At 49.6% G+C, this 14,827-nt stretch overlaps 1 protein-coding gene across 5 annotated transcripts in view; it reads right to left on the bottom strand.

Moving 5' to 3' along the window:
- Positions 1–4,470: 4,470 nt before the first annotated feature.
- The window catches only part of CUNH20orf96 (chromosome unknown C20orf96 homolog), a 19,550-nt gene continuing 9,193 nt past the window's right edge, over positions 4,471–14,827 (bottom strand). For 3 of the 5 annotated variants that reach the window (XM_027774266.1, XM_006154695.2, XM_006154698.2), the window contains exons 5-12: positions 12,535–12,693; positions 11,607–11,765; positions 8,465–8,564; positions 7,535–7,692; positions 7,354–7,455; positions 7,110–7,196; positions 6,094–6,212; positions 4,471–4,737 (exon numbers count right to left, since the gene is read on the bottom strand). In XM_027774266.1, coding sequence (XP_027630067.1) covers positions 4,677–4,737; positions 6,094–6,212; positions 7,110–7,196; positions 7,354–7,455; positions 7,535–7,692; positions 8,465–8,564; positions 11,607–11,765; positions 12,535–12,693 — 945 coding nt within the window. In that variant the 3' untranslated portion in view covers positions 4,471–4,676. Of the gene's footprint in view, positions 4,738–5,600; positions 5,666–6,093; positions 6,213–7,109; positions 7,197–7,353; positions 7,456–7,534; positions 7,693–8,464; positions 8,565–11,606; positions 11,766–12,534; positions 12,694–14,827 lie in introns of those variants that run through there. The other 2 variants (XM_006154696.1, XM_006154697.2) reach the window with 2 other exon arrangements.

The following is a 14,827-nucleotide window of genomic DNA, read 5'->3' as shown; positions in this document are numbered from 1 at the left end:
TTCTCTGTCTCTCTCTAGTAAGCACACATGCCCTCTGGCAAGTAAAAATAACAAACAGACAGACCTAGGGTGTATGCATGTGCATGTGAGGGTTGACCTACATGCAGCCCTAGGTGGGAAAAGATCCGTGTACAGTTGTGTACATGTGTGGGGTTACTCTGCCACATCTGAGGCCGTGATGGCTGTGTACAATGTAAAGAAATCTCAATGTCCAGGCTTCTCATCTTGCTTTTCCCCTCAGAATTCATGCATCCCTTCATGAACAGTCCAGCACCTGGCTCAAAATCGATATGTGACTTGTCAGCCCAACAAAGGTTCTACCTGGCAAGCCTCATGGGGAAAGCTGCCTTCCCACACCAGTCAGAGCATTGGGGTCTGCAGGGCAGCGGTCTCCAACCTTCCTGGCATCAGGAACTGGCCTCATGGAAGACAATCCCTCCACTGACCAGGGGTGGAGGTGGATGGTCTTGGGAAGACCCAAGCGCACCACATCTACCACGCACCCCATTTTCATCACTACCACATTGCAAGATACGGTGAGACAATCACACAATAGGGTTCACGCCCCCATAAGAATCCAATACCACTGCTGATTGGCAGGAGGCGGAGCCCAGGTGGCCATGCCATCGACAGGGAGTGGCTGCAAACACAGATGAAGCCTCACTCCCTCACCCACCACCCAGCCTCCACTGCATGGCCTGGCAGATTGGCACTCATCCACAGCCCAGGGCCTGGGGATCCCTGGTGTAGAGAAAGTTGTGGCAAAGCTCTCAAGCATATCTGCATTCCTCGCCAGGTCTTTATTGAGAAAACTCTTTATTGGGGACTTTTGGCCAAAGCTTTCCTCAGGTGCCTCTGCTAAGACCTCCTTATCAGGGGAAGAGGGGAAAGCCTCGAAGACACTATTCTCTGTACTAAGGACTCAGTGCTTTTCCCACTCTCCCTTCTGCACACTGAGCCCTCTGGTGCAAAAAACTGCAGGAACCTTTTGTCTGAGGCTCCTGGGCAGTGAGGCTATCCCCACATCTATGCTGACTTGGGATGGCACCATTCCATGGGGAAAATAGAACTGGGTGGGTGTTTTCTGGTGCCGTCCCCTACACTATTAATAAGCACTTCGGGGCTTGGGTGCTATTTTCTTTTTTTCATTTTATTTTACTTTTTTTGTTGTTTTTTGAAAGAGATGTTTGCCATAGGGCACGTGCACTCGCCACAAGATGAAGAGACAGAGACAGAAATTGAGAAATCACACACCCCCTCATGGGAGATGGCTATGCTACAACCCCTTCTCCATTCTCCTCTCAGGATCTTGGGCATGCACACACACACACTCTGCACGAGTTTTTAGTCACTGCTCTGAGACTCAAACCACAGTCGACTACGTAGGAGTTCAGTGACGTAGCTATTATGCCATCTGCTGGTCTCAGGTACTTTCATTTTGACTTGTCTTTTTTTTTTTTTTTTTTTTTTTAGGGACCAGCAGTTAGCATAATGACTATGTTGCTGGATTCGAACGCGGTCCGAGTCCCAGACCTGGTGGTTTAAATTCATGCCAGGCGTGTGTGCGTTGCGGTGTGGCCATCTGGCTTTCTGTCTCTCCGCCTCTCTGTCTTTCTAGCGAGCGCATGCACCCTATAGCAAAACCCCTCCAAAAGAAAAGAAAAAAAAAAAAAAAGAGGGTTTTGTTTTTTTTGTTTTTATTTTTGCCTTAGGGCGCATGTGCTCACTGGAGAGACAGACAGTGAGAGGGAAAGTGAGAAACCACCCCCAGAGGGAATGTCCTTGCAGCAATCCCTTCTCCATTCTCTTCCTGAAATCTTGGGAAAAGCTTGCACACATGCACAGCGTGATTTTTCAAGCCACCAGATCCAGGACTCAAACTGCGGTCAGCCATGTTGGAGTCCAGAGACATAACCACAGCACCATCTCCTGGTCCCCATTTTGGCTTGTCTTAGTCACTCAGACACCTGGCAACTGAGCTCCTGACAGCACAGAGGTTAAAAGCAAACTAGAGGGGGAACCAGCAGATGGTGTAATGGTTACATCACTGGACTCCCACATGGTCAGCCATGGTTCAAGCCCCAGACCCAGCAGCTTAAAACTCATGCCAGGCACATGTGTATATGTGCCCAAAGTCCTGAGAAGAAAATGGAGAAGGGATTGCAGTGTGGCCATCTCCCTGGACCCGGTGGCTTAAAACTCACACCAGGCGCATGTGCGTGCTTGCCCAAGATCCCAAGAGGAGAATGGAGGAGAAGGGATTGCGGTGTGGCCATCCCCTCTGGGCGGTGATTTCTCGCTTTCTATCTCTCTGTCTCTCTGTATCTGTCTGGCAAGCGCATACGCCCTATAACAAAAACCTCTAAAAAAAATAAAAATAAAAATAAATTCTAAAAGAGCAAACTGGAGGAGGGGGAAGGGGGCAAGGAGTGGTGTGGAAGTTAGGGTGGCTAGATCCCACATGGTCAACTGTGTGGTTCAAGGACCAGACCCAGTGGCTTGAGACATGCTGGGCATGTGTGCGTGTGTGCCCAAAATCCTAAGAGGAAACCAGAAGGGACTGTGGCTTGGCCGTCCCCCTTCCCCCGGGAGTGATTTCTCACTTTCCTTCTCTCTCTGTCTTTGTCTCCCATGAGCACATGCCCTATAGCAAACTGCCTCTACCACTTCTTAGCCTGGGGACTCTGGAAAAATCACTTTACCTCTTCATGTTTTGGTTTCTTCATGTGTGAAATGAAAATACTAATGATACTTACTTCAGATGGTTTTCTTGTGAAGGTTTAATGAGTTAACACGTGTAAAGCACAGAGTTAGTTGTTTTGGGTTGTTTTTTTTTTTCCTAAGGCTTTTGCCATAGGGCACATATGCTAGCTAGAGATAGTGAGAAATCACCCCACAGGGGGAATGGCCATCTAAAAACCCTTCTCCTCCATTTTCCTCCTGGGATGTTGGGCATGCAAACACACACACCTGGCATGATTTTCAAGCCATCAGGTCCAGGACTTGAACCATGGTCAACCATGAGGGAGTCTAGCATTGTAACTGCTACACCACCTGCTGGCCCCAAATTAGTTCTTTTTAAGTGTTTGCTATTATGTCCAACATTGGCAAATTGTTTGGAGATCCACATGGTTCTGAAGAGAAGCCTACAGGCTTAACCCAAGTCATGTGCTCCACATCAACCACCCCTTCGGGGGGAAGTCCTTAGTCCATGTGACCTAGACAAGCCAACAGCACCCTCCCCCTCCAAGACTGCTTCAAGGCATATGGTGTAAGTGGGTCCAGCCCAGTGAATCTTAAGACCTTGGCTGGAAATGCTGAGCCCCTCTTCTCAGCAGGCTATATCCGAGGAACCCTGCAACTCCTAGAGAAGCCAGTGGATTGGGTCACGGGGAGTCCCAACCTTAGGAGGACAATAAATAGAAACAGAAACTGGGTACCTGGTGCCATTTGATTTCTGGATAAAAGCTCACCTAGACTGTTTACCTCAGTCCTTTATTGTCTAGGCTAACTTGAGGTGGTTTTTCTGTCATCTATAACCAAGTTTTCTAGCACTCAAGGCGGGTCTGGCAGTGGCCAAAAGCTCTTGGGCATGATGGCAGCTGAGTTCCTGGGAAGCCAGCTAGGAGATGGAGTGTGGGGTGCAGAACGTTCCTTAATGAGAGCCCTCGGAATTAACCGAGAGAGGAGTGTGCAGGATTGGGCAGAGGGAGAATGAAGCTGCAACACAGGCCCCAGGCCAGTGTCAGCCAATCCTACAGGGAGTTCTGGAGCCGGAAAGCCCTTCAGAGCTGTTCCAAGTTGGGCCAAATGACAGGGCCTTTGGTTCTCACACATGGAGCAGTATTGGACGTGGGGGGAGCGGGGCTTGACCTTGTGTGAGGTGACTCTGCAGCTGAGACCATTCCTGGAGGGTCTGAGTGCAAAGGATCCTGCCCACAACACCACCAAGGCCTTGCCAGAAGGGGGATCTGGAAACGGCTAAGTCCACCACAGAAGAGTACAGTGTGGAGCCATGCAAAACGACGCACTTGAGGATGAGTCGTGCTCGTGTCCACACGCAGCTGAGGCAGAGGCAGTGGGCAGTCGGATGGCTGGACTAGAAGACAGAGGCTATCAGTGATGAAGGCCAGAGAGGTCCCAGGTGCATTCAACTTGGGATCTCCCTTCTGCCCTGGCACAGGCCACACAGATCAGGGAATAAGTTAGAAGGGAAGCTGGGCTCCTGTTTCTCAGGAGTGGGTGGCCAGAGGCACACAGCCTTGAACTTGTACAAAGGGTTCCCTCCAGCACTTCTTCTGGAGAAGTACTGAGCCCCAGATACAACTGGCACAGTTGCCTGTCCCTTATCTGAAGACAAAGTCCATTTACGCCAAGTCTTCCGCAAGGCGTAGCTGGGGACATCTGATACCACCAGTAAGCGACTGCAAATCCAGCTTTATTGGTTAAAAAAAAAAAAAAGACTGGCAGGTTAAAATGAATTCTCACCTGGCCCAAGCAGCAGCACCTACCAGAGAGAGAGAGAGAAAGAGAGAGAAACTATAGATGGGAAGAGTGGGAAGAAGGGAGAAGGGCTGCAGATTGGAGTCTGAATGGAGACACAGTCTCGGAAGTAAAGAATTCAGGGCTCCCAGTGCTGGGAAGAGAACAGGGAGGAGTGGCCACGGCAACACCTCCTAGAAGGGCAGCTGCTCCTCCACAGGGATGTTGAGGATGACGTCCATGTCTGGGGTGCACCTAGGGCAAGTATCAGAGAGGGGAGTCAGAAGCCATCAGAATGCCAGGGTAAAGCGATGAGAGAGCACACCCTCAGAGGACCCCTGCCCTGTACCGTAGGTATTCTACACCCCATAACATGTCCTGTGATTCCGAAGCCCCACTGTGCATACACATGGACACACACACATACAAACAAAACATCCAAATGGAAAAGAACAGAGTTTGGCAAGATTCATGTTTCCCTGAAGAGGGCTGAAGCTGGGCAAGCCCTGTGGTCTGGTGGTTAAGACAGCTGGATCCCACATGGCTGACCACATGGTTTGAGTCCTAGATCGGGTGCATGTGTTTGCATACCCAAGATCCCCAAAAGAGAATGGAGAAAAAGGGATTGCAGTGTGGCCATTCCCCCAGGGGATGATTTCTCACTTTTGGTCTCTCTGTTTCTCTCTGTCTCTCTGACGAGCACGCATGCCCTATAATACAAATCTCTCTAAAAAAATAAATTAAATTAAATAAAGAATTTTTTAAAAATAAAGAAAGAAGGAGGTGGAAGAGGTGAAGGAAGAAAATGGAGAAAGTGGCAGAGACAAAGAAGAAAAATTAAATAACTCACAAAGACCGGGCAATGCCACACATAGCCCTGTGGTGCCTTCATGGAGAGGCCTGGCCTGGCCTGGGAGAACCCCAAACCCAACCACAGAGGATTACGTCCCTCTGACCCAAGGGAAGGCAGGCAAAGAATTGCTTTTGGAAGGAAGTTCTAACCTTGGGCCCCAAAGCCTACCAAGCATAAAGGACATCCTTCCATGTTTGTGCTATGTCTTCCCTGGAGCCACCTCCTCACCCTGCCCCCCACCTTCTTCAACAACCTGGAAGTGAATGGGTGCACCTACTTGACTGACACATGGAATCAGGGAACAGGAAGGGTTCTTAAAGATGACCTAAACTGGGACCAGCAGATGACATAATGGTTACATCGCTGGACACCCACATAGTCAACTGTAGTTTGAGTCCTGGACCCAGTGCTAAAACTCACACCAGGCATGTGTGCGTGTGTGCTCCAAAGCCCAAGAGGAGAATGGAGAAGGGATTGTGGCGTGGTCATCCCCCAGGGGTAGATTTTTCACTTTCTGTCTCTCTGTCTCTGTCTCTCCAGCAAGCACTCGTGCCCTATAGCAAAGATCTCTCTAAAACAAATAAAAATAAAAAATGATTATCTAAACCAGCTTGCTGTGTACAGATGGAAAACTGAGGCCCAGGGAGAAGTCAGACCTGCCCAGTCGGTGGTAGAACTGAGATGGAGCCCCAGGTCTCCTTCCCCAAGCACAGACAGCCCCTTCCAGGCCAGAGCACAGCTGGTTTAAGATCACCTACTTGGGTCTCCGAAGCAGAACATCCTGAAATATGATCTCTCGAGGCTCCTGCATCTGGGCTTGGAGCTCCTCCACCTCAGCCTTTAAAATGGGCATTTCCTCCTCAAACTGACCAATAAACTGGGGAGAGAGGCACAGCAGGGCAGGGGTGAGAAGCCACATGTTCTCCCAACCCCAGGAAGAAAAGGACAAAATGGATGGAGAAGAAAGCTATCTGGGGAAACGATGTGGACTTTTTCACTGGGACACGTTGGGCTCCAGAGAGGGACCTTCCATGTAGGGTGGGGCTGTTTCACAGCTAGTGACAATGCTCAATGGTGCTGAAAAGGTCAGGGGACCGGGGCCAGCAGTTAGCGTAATGGCTATGTCGCTGGACTCCCACGTAGTTGACTGCAGTTCAAGTCCTGGACCCGGTGGCTTAAACTCACACCGGGCGCGTGTGTGTGCGTGCCCAAGATCCCGAGAGGAGAATGGAGAAGGGATTGCACCATGGCCATCCCCCCTGGGGGGTGATTTCTCGCTTTCTGTCTCTCTGTCTCTGTCTGTCTGTCTGGCGAGCACATGCACCCTATAGCAAAAACCTCTGACCGTGGAGGATGAAGACAGGATGCAAATGGATGGAACTGCATGATCGTGGAGAATAAACTGAAGCTGGTGGAGATGGTGAAGGGCACTCATGCTGGAAACTGATGAGGGTGTGTGGTAATAAAAATTAATTGGAGAGAGTGGTGATGACAAAGGTCATTAACGCCAATAATGGCGATGCTCAGTGACAAGAATTAAGGGCTGAAGATAGGCAGTGGTCAACGGGTGAGTAGATGATGCTTCCTGAGGTTGTTAGTGGTCATGGCCAATAAGGCTGGTCAATGAGGTGAGGCCTAGGCCAGTGCAAATCTCCTTCCCAGAGGAATGAGTGACAGTAATGGTACAGGCAAAGGGGAAGACTAACACCACGTCCTGGGGACCACCCACCCCTTCCCCACTTAGAGAGAGACCACTGTCTCCCTACCCACTCACCTCTCTGAACCTCTTCACGCATCTCCGCATGTCCTCACTGTCCCGGGACTTCTGCACAAGAGCCTCCTCATGGGGCTGCTGGGTTTTCTGCGGAGGAAGGAGAGGTCTGGCCCCCAGATGCTCTTTCTGGGCAGGAGTGCATGGTGGAGACTGGCAGGGTGCAGAGGGGCTGGTGGCAGAGGGCAGGGAGGAGAGAGGGCTTGGGGTAGGACCTGGACACTAGCCACAGCAGCTAGTTTCTCACCACCACCAGAAACTTCAGGATCTTCTTTTTCTTCTTCTGCATCTTGTCACACAAAGACTCCAGGACCTTTTTGCGCATCTCACTAAGCTCATCTAACTCATCCTGGGGGCCAGCAAAAGGGTGTTGATCACCAGCCCTGCCTCCCATGCAGTCCAGAGTGGCAGGGCCAGGGCTCCTCTACCTGCTGGCTGTCCTTAAGCTGCTGCAGCTGACGCCCAAGGTTGGCGATCTGGACCGACTTGACAGGATACTCGTGGTCCATGTACGTGCTCAGGAAGCTCACCTCCTCGTGGGTCTTCTTGATTGTAGCATTCAGCTGCTCCACCTGCTGCTCCAGGCCTGAGCAGGGGTACAGGAGAGTACGAGGGGCAGGAGGCAAGACCTCCCTCAAGGACCACTCCAAGGAGGCCTGAGATGCAAGGCTCTCCTCAATCCATCGATTAGGGTCTGGGATGAGGTAAGCACAATCAAAGCTGGGAGGTGGTAAAAAGTTAGGGCCCTGGAGAGTCTCCCACCTCCATGGGAACAGAGGCAACATTGGAAGGAAAGAGACACAAGGGTCAGCAGATGGTGCAGCAGTTATATCCCTGGACCCCCACATGGCTGACCACAGTTCGAGTCCCAGACACGGTGACTTGAACACACCGGGCACATGTAAATGTGTACCCAAGATCCCAGAAGGAGAATGGAGAAGGGATTGTGGTGTGGCCATCCCCTCTTGGAGGTGATTTCTTACTTTCTCTCTCACTGTCTCACTCGTGCAAGTGCACACACCCTGGATAAGGCACTGGACTCCCTTGTGGCCAACCACAGTTTGAGTCTTGGACCTGGTGACCTGATTTCCAATTTTCCCTTCCTCTCTCTGGTCAAATTTTTTTTAAATAATAATAAATAAAATTAAGTAAATAATTATTTTTTTTAAATGTTAATGCAGACACATGGGGCCTGGAACATGCTAAGTGCAGAGTAGATAAGCCATCAGCTCTGCATCTAAGCCATTCCATCCACCCAGCAGGGAGATGACAGCCGGATGGTTTCTGAAAGGCAGGTGCAAGGAGAATGCCCTGCAGCTGACCTCTATGCACAGAGAGGGTGGACGAGGGATTCTTACGGCTCATCTTGCTTTCCTCCTTCTCTTCCCACTCCTGAAGCTCAGACTGCAACTGCTGCAGCCTCTTCTTATTCGAGTACTCCAAGATGTCGATGATGGTCTGCGGGAGGCATGGGATCAGCTCACCCCTAGCCTCTGCAGGCCCTTGGCACCTGTTGTGGCCACTCAGTACTTCTGCAGAGAAGCCCTCAATCCCAACCCCACCCCCGGGCCCAGCAACCTGATCAGAGGCTACAAAACAGCCACCTCCCATAGTGGCTAAGGCACTAGACTCCTACGTGGCCAACCGCAGTTCGCGTCTCAGACCCAGTGGCTTGAAATTCATACCAGGCATGTGCTTGTGCATGCCCAAAACCCAGAGAGGAGACTAGAGAAAAGATGACAGCGTGGCCATCACCCTGAGAGGTTATTTTTCATTTTCTCTCCCTCTGTTTCTCCAGCTAGCAAGTGCCCTAGAGCAAACATCTCTCTGGGGTGGGGGGGACCCACCTCCTACCCTACCCCATGTTAACCCCCCCCACTACCCCACCTCAGTCAATGCCCTACCGCACATGCACTCACCCAGGCAGAATGGGTCCTTATTGTACTCTTGTCACCAAGCTGTACAGACTTTAACCCTCAAACAGCTCTCAGAGCCATGCCCTCCTCTGTACCCTAGTGCCACTATCTTATTCAAGTTCTCTTCATCTTTCATGAAATATCAACAACTACTCCTAACTGGTCTTCCTTCGATCTACTCTCCACATAGCAATCGAAATGATCATTCTGTTAAAAAGCAACTGATCATAGGGCCAGCAGGTGACGTGGTGGCTAAGGTACTGGACTCCCACATGGCTAACCATGGTCCAAATCTTGGACCTGGGGCTTGATCTCGCACTTTCTCTATCTCACTTTCTCCCTTTCTCTTGCCAACTAAAAAATAATAATAACTGGGGCCAGCAGTTGGCGTAATGGCTGTGTCACTGGACTTCCATGTAGTCGACCGTGGTTCGAGTCCTGGACCTGGTGGCTTAAACTCACACTGGGTGCGTGTGTGTGCATGCCCAAGATCATGGGAGGAAAATGGAGGAGAAGGGATTGCAATGTGGCCATCTCCCCTGGGGAGTGATTTCTCACTTTCTGTCTCTGTCTTTCTGGCAAGTGAACGCACCCTATAACAAAAATTTCTCAAAAAAGAAATAATAATAATAATAACAAATAAAATAAATAAATATTTTAAAAAAGAAAAAACAGCTGATCGTGGAGCCAGCAGATGGTGAAGCAATTATGTTGCTGGACTCCCACACGGCCAACCGCGATTCGAGTCCCGGACTTGGTGGCTTGAAGTTCATGCTGAGCATATGTACATGTTTGCCCGAGATCCCAGGAGGAGAATGGAGAAGGAATTGAGACATGGCCACCCTCCCTGAGGAGTAACTTCTCACCTTCCCTCTCACCATCTCTGTCCCTCGCTCTCTCCAGTGAGTGCACATGCCTTAAGGCAAAAACTTCTAAAATCAATAAATAAATAAATAAATAACCTGACCAGGGCCAACAGATGGTGTGGTGGTTAAGGGACTGGACTCCCACATGGGTGGCTGCAGTTCAAGCTGCAGACCTGGCAGCAGCTTGCTTTCTCACTTTACCTCTCTCTCTCTCTGACTCTCTCTCTGGTGAGCACAGGTGCCCTATAGCAAATTTTAAAATAATAATAAATAAAATTAAAATAAGTAATTCTTTTAAAAAAAAAATGCTGTGGAAATGTTCCAGATGAAAGAAACATGTAAACTAAGTATAAAGTGAATCTTTGATTGGATGCTGGATCACACACATTTTTTAAAAAAGAGAGGGACCCAGCAGTTAGCGTAAAGGCTATGTCGCTGGACTCCCATGTAGTCGACCACAGTTCACATCCCGGATCTAGTGGCTTAAAACTCATGCTGGGCGGTGTGTGCGTGCCCAAGATCCCAAGAGGAGAACAGAGGAGAAGGGATTGCAGTGTGGCCATCTCCCCTGGGGGGTGATTTCTTGCTTTCTGTCTCTCTGTCTCTCTCTGTCTGTCTGGCAAGCACACGCACCCTGTAGCAAAAACCTCTCAAAAAAAAAAAAGAGAGAGAGAGAAGAGAAACAACTGACCATTTCCCTCTCATATTTAAAACTCTCCAATGGCCCCCCTTCATCCTATAAATAAATTCTAAACTCCTTCCCTTGGCTGACAAGGCCTCCTCAATCTGATCTGGGCTGGCCTCACCTCTCCAATCCCTTCCTCACACCATCCATATGCTTGACCACAGGTCAAGTCCTGGACCTGCAACTCACTCTTTCTCTCTCTCTCTCTCTCTCTCTCTCTCTCTCTCTCTCATCAAATTTAAATAAATAAAGTTAAATAAAATAATTCTTATTAAAAACTTTAAAAAGCCTAGGATCAATCTTCACTCACAGACCCTAAGTGCCAGCACTGGGCTGAGGGTGCTAATAATAGCATGGTGGAAAGAGCACAGATCTTGATACTGATTGCCTGACTCAAATCCCAGCTCTCAGCCTGCTATAGTGCCCTGTCCCTGTAATCCCAGCTATTCAGGAGGCTGAAGCAAGAAGTTTGTGAGTTCAAAGTCACCTTGTGCAATACTATGAGAATTTGTCTCAAAAGAAAAGTAGAAAAGAAAAAGAAATGCCAGCTCTGACCCTTGCCAACTGGTGACTTGAGCAAGTTACTGAGCCCTTCTGCCTTTCCATTTTTTCATAACTAAAATGCAGATAACAGTCCCACCCCATAGGTTCTCTATGTAAAGCACCTAATTACCCTGCAAGAAAGTCAGGTGGCAGTGGTAGCAGCTGCTCTGTCTTGCATAGGTAGGTGTGCCAGGTACAAGCCCCTTTGGAGTGGGTGCTACTAAGCCCCATCTCACAGAGCTCAGAGAGACCAGGTTAACTCAAGGTCTCCCAGCCAGTAAGCGCTGGAGCTGGGATGAGACCCGGACCTAGATCCTACTCCAAAACCTGGGGCGTAGGGGCAAAGGGTGGAAGAGATGCGTCTTCGGGTGTGTGCAATGGGCCAGGAGAGGGCGCCCGAGTGCTCAGGAGGGAGGCCGGGCGTGAGGGGCGGACACGCCCACTGCGCCGTCGGCCGAGGCGGGGCTGGGGGCCGTGGTGCGGGTCTCACCGACAGGATGTCCTGCTGCTGCAGCATTGCCCGCACGTTCACGGCGGAGCTGTCTTCCATGTCCTGAATGGCGCTGATCAGCTCCTGATTGAGCGTGGTGAGGAAGTGCTCGTGCTGGTGGAGCTCCTGGAGCGTGGCCCGCCGGTTCTTGAGCATCATCTGCGGATGGAGGAAGGCAGAGTGGGACTCCGCGCTGTGCGAGGCCAGGCCGCAGTCTCCGCTAGCCCGGGGACCGCGTCGCTGTTGCCGGGCACCCGCCCCCTTGTGGCCTCCGCTGGTGGTCAGTCCGAGTGGGCGGCGGTCCCTATTGTCTCCGTGTCTGAGCGCCTTGAAATCTGGCCCACTGGGCCAGCATCAGCGTGCACCCGGGGAGCAATGGCTGCCTCGACTCCCTCCCACTCTAACTCTCCACCCTGGCCACACCTAGGGGCTCTCTTTGTTCCTTTTGCTCCTCATTTCTCTATCCTTTGCAGGAAATAATCCCTTGCCAGCCTCAGCTCCTGTATTTCTCGCAAATGAACAATCAGGCAAATGCACTGAGTGCTTATTATGTGCGGGACCCTGTGCTAAGACTTCAGCCCTCACAGCAGCCCTACATGGTGGGCACTATTATTAGCTCCACTTATTACACGTGAAAGCCCAGGATCAGAGGCTGGCAGGTGGCTTGGTAGTTAAGGGCCCTGGACTTCCACATGCTTGACTCTAGTTCGAGTCCTGGACCTGGCAGCTCTCTAGCCCTCCCCGCATGCGCTCTCTCTCTCCGTCAAATTAAAATAAATAAATAAAGTTAAGTAAAATGATAATTATATAAAAAAATAAAAAGCCTAAGATCAGACTCTAACTGATCCAAGGTCATGCAAAACAAAGCTGCTGTCCTCAGTCTGGGCTGCTGGCCATCCACCTATCTTGCCTCCACATCTCCAAGTACCTTGTGGGAAATGCCAAGCTTCAAGTCCCAGATCCACAGAGCCCACATTGCTGGTGTTGGTACCAAAAGTCTCCAGTTCTCACACATCCGACTCCCAGGTGATGCTGATACAGAGTAGAATTTGAGGGCTAGACGGTGGTGCAGTGGTAACACCATGCTCTGTGAGGCAGGTATGGAAGGTTCCAAGTTCGTGTCTAAAGGCCTCTCCAAACACACCTAGCTCACATGTGCCATCACCCGGGGATGGCTGAAGCTAGGGTAGCTCATAGCATGAAAACCCAAGCATGCTACTTGTGTGTGTTTGTGTGTGTGTGTGTGTGTGTGTCTCACACACAAAAAAAAGAAAAGAATAAACTTAAAAAGAAAAAAAAAAAATGTGTAGAGAGCCTGCCCCATCACCTAGTGGTTAAAGGAACAAGATTTCACATGGCCAGCTGAATAGATTAAGTCCTGGACCCAATGGCTTGAAAATACACCAAAATGCAAATGGAGGAAGAGATGGAAGAGAAGGGACTGCAGCAGGACCACATCCCATTATGAGGTATGAGGGTTTCTCTCTCTCTCTCTCTCTCTCTCTCTCTCTCTCACTGGCGGGTGCATGTACCCTTAGGCAAATATAATTAATTTAAAAGAAGAAAAAAAGAGTAAAAATGAATGCATTGGATGACCTCTGCTCTAGAAATGGAAGTTTCTACCACACCTAATGGAGAACCTGCTTTGTTTTTTTCCTGATCCTTATCCCAATTTCTTTTTTTTTTCTTTTTTTATTGAGATCTTTTGCTATACAGAAAGTGCACTCGCTGGAGACACAGAGAGACAAAGTGAGAACTCACCCCTAGGGTAGGTGGCCATACCACAATCCCTTCTCCATTCTCTCAGGATTCTGGGCACACACGCATGGTCTGAGTTTTAAGCTCCGGGGTCTGAAACTCAAATTGCGGACTACTATGTGGGAGTCCAACAACATAACCGTTACCCAATTTCCTTTTTTGCTTTTCTTTGGGGGGGTGGAGAGATTTTTGCTATAGAGTGCATGCACTCGCCGGAGAGACAGAGACAGATTTCTCACTAGAAATCACCCACCAGGGGCGATGGCCATGCAGCAATCCCTTATCCTCCATTCTCCTCTCGTAGTTTTTGGCATGCACACGCACCTGGTGTGAGTTTCAAACCACCAAGTCCAGGACTCAAACTGTGGTCAACTACATGGGAGTCCAGCAATGTAACCATTACCCTATCTGCTGGCCCCCTTACCCCAATTTCTTTCTCTTTTTATTTTATTTTTTTAAAGAATTATTTATTTAAGGGCCAGCAGGTGGCATGGTGGTTAAAGTGATAGGCTCTCCCATATAGCCAACCATGGTTTGAGTCCCAGACCTGGTGGCTTGCTTCCTCACTTTCCCTCTTTCTCTCTCTCTCTGTGTTTCTCTCTGGTCATATTAAAATAATGAATGAATAAATATATTTTTTTTTAAATCCTGGACCATGTGGCTCGCTTGCTTACTTTCTCTGTCTGATCAAACTGGAAAATAATAATAATAATAGAGTTAAATAAAATAATTCTTTTTAAAAAAATTACTATTACTATTACTTTCTAAATTTGACCAGAGAGAAACAGAGAAAGGGAAAGGGAGAAAGCAAGCTGCCAAGTCCGGGCCTCAAACTGTGGTCGGACAAGTGGGAATCCAGGGCCTTTAACCACCATGCCGCCTGCTGGCCCCATTACCCCAGTTTCTCATTACATGATCACCATTCCCCCTAGGTACAGTCTGTAGTTATGTCTTCCCCCTTCTCTATTTTCCTCCTAAGATTTACTACCACCCATAGTAACATGCTTTCCCATTTTCTCGCCTCCTTCCTCTCTCCTGTGAGGGTCACATCCTGGAGGGCTGGGCTTTCATTTCCTCCTTGCCCCTCAGGCCAGTCTCCACATGACAGTGGCAGCCACCCAAGGTCTCCCGTGAAACCTAAGTCAGGTGATGACACCCCTGCTCTACTCAGCGTCCTCCAGAGTCTTCCTGTCTTACCATAAAACCCAAGACCGCAGCCAGTGCGGTGGGAAGATGCCATGCACCAGGTTGAGGCCTCATGGGAGGCCGAAGTTCAATTCCCAGCCCAACCTGAGCAGGTATGACAGTACATTCCTGTGGCCTGGCTTACTGGCAGGCTGGAGCAGGAGGATCCCTACTCCAGACCCTGTCAGAAAACACCGAACTTGGGACCAGCAGTTAGCATAATGGCTATTTCACTAGATTCCCATGTAATCCACCGCAGTTCGCATCCCGGACCTTGT

Source organism: Tupaia chinensis, unplaced genomic scaffold (assembly GCF_000334495.1).
Source record: "Tupaia chinensis unplaced genomic scaffold, TupChi_1.0 Scaffold000418_1, whole genome shotgun sequence".
NCBI lineage: Eukaryota > Metazoa > Chordata > Mammalia > Scandentia > Tupaiidae > Tupaia > Tupaia belangeri.
Note: the sequence above shows the minus strand (reverse complement) of the source record. Positions and strands in the feature narration are given on the sequence as shown.